The sequence below is a fragment of the Sceloporus occidentalis genome, unplaced genomic scaffold (assembly GCF_023333645.1).
Source record: "Sceloporus occidentalis isolate IW3139 unplaced genomic scaffold, rSceOcc1.0.p SCAF_16, whole genome shotgun sequence".
Lineage (NCBI taxonomy): Eukaryota > Metazoa > Chordata > Lepidosauria > Squamata > Phrynosomatidae > Sceloporus > Sceloporus occidentalis.
This window is the reverse complement of record NW_028316996.1, coordinates 14,868,704-14,879,739: the sequence shown is the minus strand read 5'-3', so window position 1 is coordinate 14,879,739 and position 11,036 is coordinate 14,868,704. Positions and strand designations below refer to the sequence as shown.

General features: G+C 40.3%; 1 protein-coding gene across 1 annotated transcript; it reads right to left on the bottom strand.

Moving 5' to 3' along the window:
- Nucleotides 1-1,318: 1,318 nt before the first annotated feature.
- LOC149303062 (small ribosomal subunit protein uS12-like) lies at nt 1,319-3,839 on the bottom strand. The gene is made up of 4 exons (XM_089481849.1): nt 3,826-3,839; nt 2,956-3,115; nt 2,131-2,251; nt 1,319-1,465 (listed from the first exon to the last, which is right to left on the bottom strand). The coding sequence occupies exons 1-4, from the start codon at nt 3,827-3,829 to the stop codon at nt 1,319-1,321; spliced, it is 432 nt and encodes a 143-aa protein (XP_089337975.1). The 5' UTR covers nt 3,830-3,839.
- Between the last annotated feature and the right edge of the window lie 7,197 nt (nt 3,840-11,036).

Genomic DNA, 11,036 nt, shown 5'->3' with positions numbered 1-11,036 from the left:
CTTCACTTGCTTTATCCAGTGCAAAGTTAGATAGCACTGGCTTTTTGCAACCAAGTGTAAAAAATCCCACTCCATCTTATGTCACCGGTATACATTGGCTCTTTACTCTAGGCTTGATAAGTCCCATAATTTGATTTGTGCTATTCTTATGGTTGTCTTATTTATGAATCTTTTGAACATGTCTTACTTGGCTTGTTTAAAAATAAAGGGACGCTCCAGCCATCATACACACCAATTGAGAATTCCACATGCATTTACGAGATGGTCAACATGGAAAATGTATGTGGAATTCTGCAGACTCCATCCCATATGCATTTGACCCTTTCCCCACCATCTCCATGCACATGATATACCCTCTCCAGCACTGGCTCTGGGAATGGGTGCCTAGGTGTTAAGCCAGCCATGTCAAGCTTTGATGGCCAGACTAAATATTTGTTTATTCCTTGCCTTGAACACAAATTAAGTTGGTCACAAATTTGACTACATTCTCATGTGCAGGGTGTGGTGTCATAGCTGGGTTATGCCCTCAAGGGCTATTTCTGAGACCCCTAGCAAACCTAAGAACATACCTGCTAATGTTTATTTATTTGCTTAACTATACATGTAAATCATGCTATTTGGTTGACTAAGTGGAACAGCATTTATTATGTGGTAGCATCTACTGCACGCAAGTTCTGCTTAACATGCTTTATACATGTATATAAAAAAAATAAACTTCCTGCATACTTAACAGTTGTAAATGTTTGTAAAATCTGCTTGAACCTTTTCATCCTTTAAGGCTACAAATGGGGTCTATTCACTGAAGAGATCATGGAGTTTCATCTCCTTAAACCTTCCCATTCATTAGAGAAGCCCTAGCTGGTGTTTTTAGGAGTATGGCATCATCTAATGCAGTTAGAAAATATATAGTATAAGTAACCTCTATAAGAGTGCCTACAGTGGATTTAAATCACTGCACTGACCTACACACCATCCAGACTCAAGGAATTACAATACGTTGTAAATTTAAAGTATGTAATAGCTTAAGATACAATTTGATGACAATACTGATCAATGCATGACATCAGTAGATTACAGGTAAGAACCAGTTAACCTATCCAGGCTGACTATTGACAGTGCATTTACTTCAATTTACAGATGCACCAAGAACACTTCTACTACCCCACCCATAATACCTACTATTAATTTAAACACCATATTCTACAAACCAGCCCAAAAACACCAATCTAAAAGATTCTTGGACCTGTTAAACACCAGCGAATCACAAACACGCAGTAGATGTGAAAGAATGTTTATTAAACATTTTGACAGAACATGTCTAAGATCTTGGTCTCTCCTTCTTGCCTTTGTACAAGGCTAACAGGGAAACATTGGCTACTTTAACAACCTTGAACCTGACACCAGGAATGTCACCAACGGCATGACCAGCACGACCAAATCCAGCCACCAGAACCTCGTCGTTTTCCTGCATATATATATAAAAAAAAGTTAGTGTACCAAAGTTTATTCAACCTGTTTAAGAAAAGGTACAGTTCTGCTCACTAGTGGGTCTCAGCTAACATACTCCCTCCGTTTATAGGAATGCAACACCTGTGCAATGTTAAAAAAATACACCTCTGGGTATAATATATATATATATATATATATATATATATATATATATATATATATATATATATTTTTTTTTTTAAATGTTTAACAGTTAATTATCCCTTATATTCTATATCAACTGAACCTCACATGACAGAGGTCCAGGCATTACACACAGAATAGGTTATCCAAACAAACGCTGGTTGTCCCCTGCTGGAAATGACCCAAAACAAGGCACACTGCCTCCATGTTTCTCACTGCCACCTAATCTCCAGCTTCTATTCTCCATAATATTCAGGAAAACAAAGCCTACTTCAGAGAACATAACTGCCACATTTGTATATGGCACTCCTCATCTATGAAAAGCATCTGATATGTATTAGGCTGCAAATGTTTTTTGAAACTTTACATCCTTACGGTTGCAATAAGGAGGGACTGAATTGTTACTTCATGTCTAATGTTCATGACAGATGCAGTAGTGTAGCAAGGGCTGCAGCAGCACCGGATACAAATACTATAATACATAAACAGAACGCTCACCTCAATGAAGTTCAGACAACCGTCATTTGGTACGAAAGCTGTGATCTTCTTGCCGTTTTTGATCAACTGAACTCTGACACATTTCCTGATAGCAGAGTTAGGCTGCTTAGCCTCTACACCGCTAAAGAAAAAAAACCCCCAAAGAAAATAAGTCTTCAAGCGCTCTCATTATTTCTCTTTTTAACAACGATTACGCACATTAGCCATCACATCTATTAACATTAGATCTTATTTAAACATTTAAAAAACTACTTGCACCGAGGGTATAGCTGCAGTGGCACAGATATGCCTAAATTTGACAAATCCGATGAGCAGAAGTGTAAAATCCCAGCGGTTTTTGAGGGCTTACAAAAAAGGCCTTTTCCTGCAAAACATTCATTCCTTATTGATGAAAAAGCCTCATTTCAATAAAATACACGATGAAGCAAAATCAGTAACATTGTAGCAATTAATCCATGGGTAGCAGGAAAGCGATCAACGACAAAGTAACAATAATCGCAAATTTATATCCTGACAAAATAAAATTAAGCCAGATACCTGACAGCAGTTATTAGTAATTATGAAACCTATTATTATCACCAGATACATAATTATTTCCACATTTGGCGTGTGAGCTGCCATCCTGCTGGGGCTTTAAGGCTTACACCAATGCTTCTCCCACATCTGCGGTAACAGATAAGAGGACACTGCGTTTGTAGTTACATTTACATAGTATATACACGCATGCAGAAAACATTCCAGTCCCTCCATCCATTTAAATTGCACGAGAGGACCAGACCATTGAGCCACGGGCAGCATCACACACAATCCAACAGGAATACTTACACTTTTTCCAGGACAATTCCTTTGGCGTGGGAAGCACCCCCAAATGGGTTAGCTTTCAGGGCTGTCCCCAAATGGGCCTTCTTGTACTGCTTGTCATGCCATTTCTGCTCACGGCGGTGATCACGGAGCTTTCTGGCTGTACGAAGACCACGGCACTTGCCTGAACCAAACAAAAACAAGGGAACCCATTAATAATAATCACACAATCCTTCCATTCGAGTGCCTGAGCTACAGAACACCAGGCCATCTTGTAAGATCCCCTGTATAATATCTTAATAAAGAGCTACCGGGAAGCATCACACCATTAATCAACACTAAGGGAAGAGATCTCCAAAGCGTACATCTCATCGCCTCGTCACTGCGTGTTTCGTAGCATGCTTATTTTTTTAAAAAATGCTTCATTAAAACTAACATTTAATTACCGATCGCTGCGAGTGTTTAAATACTTCTCTATATACCAAACCATAAACAGCGATTACACATATGAGCGGCCTGTGTGAACACCGCGGAATCCTACAGACTGCGGGTACAAACACTGCACGGGACCCGTATATTATTCTCCGACATGGCGCTTAATAGAGCTATCGCTGCACTGGGCGGTATCATCAGTACAGATCCCCGTACAGGGGGCAGCAGGCTGCATACACAGCACTGCATCCGCGGTATACGAAGCACACTCGGGCCCTGTCATGGCGCCTCATTCTACATTTCCAGCAGCGCCTCGTGGTGCGAGTCAGGCGCAGGAGAGTGTATCAGCGCCGGGCTGCCCAGCCTGTACTGCCCCACAGGAACGTCTTATGCACACCAAGCACGACGTTAGACATCCGAGCGGGCCCCGGTAAGCGGTATACACAGCGGAGACGCACTCACCCATGTTGCGTGTCCCAGGGCTGACTACGGAAAGAGCGATTCCCAGAAGCCACCGAGAGAAAGAGAAGCCAGAAGGACCCTACTTAGGCTGCCCGGCGTATTGCCTGTAAACCAATGGTGCGAGATATGTTACAGGAAAACGAGGTCTGTGTAAAATAGGTGATTCAGATTAAATTAATTTAAATTTAAGGCTCATCCATGAATTTTTCCAGTTGAAATTGTATTTATGACTAGATTATGGGTAATATGTAGAGGCAGTAGATCAGTCCTTGAACTACAATTCCCGTCGTGCTTTGCTTCACAGGGGCTTCAAGTAAGGGACCGCCTCCCTTTGGAGCTTGCGCGGTTGTTTCGGCATTGGGCTGATAATATGTGAATTTTATTGCGTCAGAGAGCGCTTTTGTGGTGTGTCATTTTTTTTCGGTGTGAATGGGTTTTAAGGATTACAGAATTTAGAACCGTCTCACGTTTGAGAGAGTGCTGTTGTCTGATAAGGGTCTCTGGAACGCTTCACTATGATATTTTGTTACAAATTGTCATACATTTCTTCAGAGACGCATTCAATGCATGCTCATAACACCCTCAGCCAACATCCTAAAGAAGACATCAATAATGCTCCCTGAGAGATCAACATAGATTTCTGTATATGACCCTCACTGGAATCATCTGGCCCAAGCAGTCCTCCCCTACTCTACCTTAACCACAAAATAGATTGTAAGCTCACAAGAGCGGGATCCTCATCTCCTTCACTACCGGTATCTTGTAATGTGCTTTAAGGCTATTTTCACTGACCCTTTCACTGAGCAGCGCTACGGAATCTGCTCTGGCGCTATGTAAATAAATGTAGTAAATAGTTGGTTGTTAAACTGGTTTTGTTCTCTGCTTATTAAAAATATCCCAATGTCTGTCTTTTGGCCGCGGTGGTTTCTTCTCCCCACTCCAAATTACTTCTGAACCCCTCCATGCTCTGTTGTTTTTACACCTGTACTCTTTTTCCACCCCATGCCTGCAATGCCTCCAGTCTAGAGGAGGATGACTAGTCGCTATTCTCACCCACCCCAGTCACACCACCCCATTTCCCCAGGCTGATCCCCAATGTGCTAAACCATACATAGTAACATAGTTCATAAGGTTGAAAAAACCCCAAGGTCCATCAAGTTCAACCTATATACATATTGTGTCCCTACTGTGTTGATCCAGAGGAAGGCAAAAAACCCTTATGAAGCAGATGCCAATTGCCCCATTCCAGGGCAACGTTCTGTCCCTATTAATCTAATATCCATAACTTGTAATATTATTGCTTTCAAGAAACACGTCCAGGCTCCTTTTGAACTCTTTTATTGAGTTTACCATTACCACTTCCTCTGGCAGAGTTCCATAATCTCACCGCTCTGACTGTAAAGAACCCCCGTCTGTGCTGGTGTAGAAACCTTCTTTCCTCCAGCCGTAGAGGATGTCCCCTTGTTATAGATACAGGCCTGGGTATAAATAGGTCCTGGGAGTGATCTCTGTACTGCCCCCTTATAGATTTATACATAGTTATTAAATCCCCCCTAAACTGTCTTTTTTCCAAACTAAAAACCCTGATTCTGATAATCTTTCTTTCTTTCTGGGTACTGTAGTCCTCCCATTCCCCTTATTACTCTGGTTGCCCGTTTTTGAACCCTCTCCAGCTCCACTATATCTTTCTTGTACACTGGTGCCCAGTACTGTACACAGTATTCCATGTGTGGTCTGACTAGTGACTTGTACAGTGGTAGAATTATTTCCTTGTCGTGGGCATCTATGCCCCTTTTGATGCCCCCCATGATTTTATTTGCCTTAGCAGCAGCTGCCTGACACTGGTCGCTACAGGTAAATTTACTGTTAACTAAAACTCCTAAGTCCTTTTCCATGTCAGTCGTCCCCAGTGTTTTCCCATTTAATACATATTCCCAGCCTGGATTTTTCTTCCCCATGTGCATAACCTTACATTTATCTGTGTTGAACCTCATCTGCCACATCCCAGCCCAAGCTTCCAACCTATGCAGATCCATTTGTAATCGTGTTATGTCTTACATGTTATGTCTGAAACTGTAATCGGAATCGTACTCTGCGTTTACTGTATTTCTGAGCTTGCCGTTAAAATGAGCTTGTACTGTACGTGTATTGCCCAGCGCTGTGTCGCAGTGTTCTTATCGGCTTTTTGGTTTTATGAATGTTAGTGCTGATTATTCCATTTTGCTTCTGTGCTGCTTCGTTGTACATATTGTATTTTATGATATAACGTAATACAGTTTATTTAGAAAAAAAATCCAATTAAAAAAAATATCCTGCCATAATCAAGGGGAGAAAATGAAGGCTGTATTACATGACCAGTAGCCAAGGTTGCTTAAAACCAAATTATTCCTGAATATTGATAATGGTCTCAGTGGTTTTTAGAGCAAGACAAAATGACTTGATAAACTCCAAGCTGGATAATAAAGTCATATTATAACTTGGCCACAGTTAAATATATTGGGATGTGGCTAGACCCCAACCTCTCATTTAGTCTTAATCATGAGACTCATTTAGTCTTCATACTGATACAGAAATTTTGTTTGCATAAATCGTTATGAAAACAGTGTAGCGCAACAAACAATGTTAGCTGTAGGAATGTGGTATATGCATCCATACCATAAATCTCTGGACATCTCCAATACAACTTATTAGGTCACTTTGCTTTACTTACTCATGGTTCCACATTACAAAAAGGTTCAAACACTAACATTTTTTAGCTCCATGTTCACTTCTGCTAAGGGAGAAAGCATTGAAGGTACGTGAAGATGCACTCACACTGAATATACATGAGTATGCTTGTCCTCTAGACCTGGTGGGATGGCCTACAAATGAAAGGCATGCTGTTTATAACTGCACTGGGGATCCAATTTGGTGGTGTTCTCATTGGAATACCATAGCTCTCCTTTGATATAAGTGGCTTCGTTCAGAATCTCGTTATGTTCTGAAAGTATTACCTTACAGAAACAACACTTAGACATTTAGGAAATATATTAATTTAAAACCAGATTTGAATGCAGAAAACATCCACCAGACTTCTTGCTTTGTAATCTGAGCCATAATGGCTAAAAACGGTCACGCAAAACATACAAATAGAAATGAGAGAGAGATGTTTAGTGAGCATCAATCTCACTTTCCAGACATTGGTTTGTATATAATATTTAACAACCAATTAAGGTAATTAGTTCACATTTTATTTCACAATGGCCTATATCACCTCCTCACAGAATTTGACTTCCACCTGGCTATCACATAACATGGCTTTCTAAGAGAAAATATGCAATACATTGAATGCTGCATATAAATAACATTCAATCTGCTGGACTCAGTCCACTAAATAGTATCACAAGCTTCTTTGGGCCAAGCAAAGGCTCAATTAATTACTGCAATGCCCAACAGTATTTAAAGTGTGCATGTGAGAACTATACCCAAAGAAGCCCATAAAGGTGTGTCCTGTGCTACGGTGGCAACATGGCATGGGTTGAAAACAATCTATTCTTAAGGGCATACTTGAGTAAGAATAGTACCATTATGATAGTAAACGTGAAAAAGCATAATGAAATGTAAATTGAAGGAAAGAAGCTGTTGATTCTCGTGAAATCTAAAGAATCATGAGCAAGTATATTAAAATTTTGCAACACAACTGAGCAAGGGGCACCACCAAGCAATCGGCACTATGAAGACCAAATGAGCTCTCCAAACAGGTCAGGGACGAAGTTGTGCAGAAGTACAGATCAGGGTTGGGTTCTAAAAAAAATATCCAAAACTTTGAACGTGCCAGGGCACTCGGTGCCGGATCAGGTAGCAGTCTCAATGCAGGGGCAGGTTCAGAAAATGGATGTAGGCCGGCTGATGTGTCCAGTTCAGGGCTGTGCGCTACTTTAGCTTTAGATTTTCTATTAGGCGCCATCTTTAGGTGTTCAGAGAGAGCAGGAGAAAAACAGGCAGGAAACAGGAAGCCCACGGGCAGGGCAGACGGCTAGGAAGCCCACGGGCAGGGCAGACGGCTAGGAAGCCCACGGGCAGGGCAGACGGCTAGGAAGACAAAACTGGATCATTGACATAGCCAAGAGTCATACACAGGAGACAGATCAAATGCAGCAAAGCAGTCGCTCCGTTTACAGGGCCAGGAACACAATACTCTAGCAATGAGGCTAGGCTGATGCCTGGTTTATATTAAGCCTTAATTGACCAAACGAGGGGCAGGTGTTTCAAGAGCATTAGGGAACAGCATGGTCCAAGGAGAGGCAGAAGGACACTGCAGTCCAAGATCCACCTGGTGGAGTAGTGGATAGGTGATAAACCCAGAGTCCACAGGGTTGCAGGTTTGAATCCCAGTGGTGCCTGACAGAACATCTCATGGAGCACCATTAAATCCATTATTAAGAAATCAAAAGGATATGGCACCACAAAAAAAAACTGCCAAAAGAGGGCCTCCCACCTAAACTCACAGACCAGATGAGGAGGGCAACAAAGAGATCAAAGAACCCATCCTAACATCACTCAGAGAATACCATCCACAGTAGAGCATGGTGCTGGCAAACTAATTTTGTTTCCTGCCCGTTCGGACAAAGTCATTTTACATTCCTCTTTCATATTCTGTCTCACTCATGCTCTCTCAGTCACTCTAATGCTCTCTCTGAATGGATCCCTAAATTCTCTGCCAATTGCTTCTGTGTCCCTGTCTTCTTTCTTCTATCTTTTGTCTTCAACCGCTGCCCCGCATGTCTTCTTTGTTTCATCCGTTTCTCTGTGAACCTGGCCACCAGGTGAACTTCCACAAAGACAGATTCGCTAAGAAAAAGAAGCTTTCAACATATATTCTGAGCCAAAGACATCATCTGCATATCAAAAAAGTGGCAGTGTGCTGCCTGCCCATTTATAGTGAACTCAGCTTGTCAGCATGCAGGAAATTATGTCTGCTCCTGTTAACATGCAGGAACTGTTACTTTTAACATGACAAATGCTACTGCCTCCACTGTAAATCCCCCTCCCCATAAAAAGTTGCAAAAGTGTGCAAGAAGGTTGCCATACTTATTGTGTACTTTCTGCCTAAATATTTCTTCTTAAACACAATTATGGAATTTAACCCCTTCTTATTTGTGCTATCACCTACATTGGCTGTGTGTACAATCTAAATGTCTGTGTTAATACCATATGTTTGAAAAATTTACAAAGGCAGGGGCCGCTACAAAAATATTTCGTTTTTGTAATTGACTTGCTATATAAAAGGAAATACTTTTATCTTTCTTCATAAAGAATAAGTATTGGGAAAACGATCATCTTAATTTAGATCGTTTTTATTTATTGCTGTCATTGCTGTTCAAAGCTATAATATCCCAATATGCTGAGTAAATATATAAAGATAACCTAAGGTATTTACTAAGGATATGCATTAGATGCCACAAAACAAAACAGAATTACCATAGTAATTATAATTATTATGTAAAATTATATTTGAATGATGTCATAGGCATGACGTTACAGCAGTGATTGTTGTTACAAAATAGAATAAAGGAGAAACACAGGCAAACATCATAGCAAGTCGGTGAAAATGTGACAAAACGAGCTAAATAAATTCAGTGTTACTGTAAGCCTACGTAGAGGCAATGCCGAGAAGAAGAAGAAGCTGTAATTGTGAAATTCTACCTGTAAGCCTTGACATTGATTGCTTCCCATTGGTTTAAATTCTGTCACATGTCAAGTGTGATTGGAAGGGCAGCTCTTTCTTCTGCTTCCACAGATTAACAAATGTTCTTGATCTGAAGAGATCCGAGACTCCTCAATGGAAAAGAATAGCATTTATCTTCTTGTAGTTATTATAGGAACGGGATTTATCAGCTCCAAGAAATGGGTTTTTGCAGGATTAGATAACAGGTGAGTAAGAGCATTTGTTTTATATTATTATTTGATTATAACAGCTTCTATCTTTTATGCACTAGAGTTTCCGATACATTTTTATATTTCCAGATTGTTAAGAATGGATCTAATTTGGAACTACCCATTTTCTTTATTTATATTAAATCATAGTTGGAAATTCATCTGTTTTCCTGATCATTTCTTTATCATGACATTTTTTTCAAATGCTTTAACTGTCAATCAGAATGCTGTGTTTTCCCAGTAATATAAGGTGGTTGTTTCATTGCTCCCCTTGGACATCAATAGGGTTAAACACAAGCTGTTTCTAAAATCCAGAACCAACTTATGCTGGAAATGTTATCATTTTCTTTGTTGTTATATAACAAGTAAAGCTGTTTAATTGGTTCCACTTCCAGAAAATAAATACAATTACTTTTTTTTCTTTGAGGAATTTGCATGATTTAAATACTAATTAGAAGAAGATATCCTGATTACTGCAGACGCAGTGAGAATGAAAGCGCTGGATATAGGGCAATGATAGCATGTGGAGATTTGTCTAATCTTCTATTAAGACGACTTTGGGTCAGTAACAGCTGAAAGGCGCAATATGTTTGCTGTTGTAGATCAAACACACTTTTTTTATTCAAAATACATTGAACCAAAAACTAGAAACCTTGGGGAGATGTCTAATTAAAAAAGATTTTTTTTATGCATGCCATTTGAGTTTATTTAGAATTACATTCTCTGTAATTAACACTTTTAAATTTTTATTGATCAAATGCCATAAAAGCATTCTTGTTTCATACTCAAGAAGTAATAATTACCATTGTAAAACCAGAGTCACTAATTTTTCACTGGACGTTTAACCAGTAGGGCAGTCAGTGAATATACTGTCACAGGGCCGAAACGTCATTGGGACAAGAGGGGCAGGTGCTGCGAGGTGAGGGGTGCACCTGAGGAACTCGGCAGCAATACCTCTTCCGCTGCCAGAAGTTGATGTGATGTCAGCGCAGAACCTTCAACTCTGCCCCAGGCGCCAAGAGCACTAGTTACAGCACCGCGCAAACGTTTCCAGTTTGCTATTCTTGGCCATGATTGCTACAAAAAAAAAAACTGCCTGAATTATTCAGCTTTAGTTCACCGCATCCAATTTACAACATTTTTTTAGTGGTTACAAGTGACAGTTAACCAACAGTGTTTTGAACCAAGCACTTGTTAAGGTACAAGAAGGCCACTCCAGTTTGATAACTCAGGCATGCAGTTGACAAATATCAGTGTCCTCTTCTGTAACCCAGCTAGAGGTTTGTTAGTTCTCA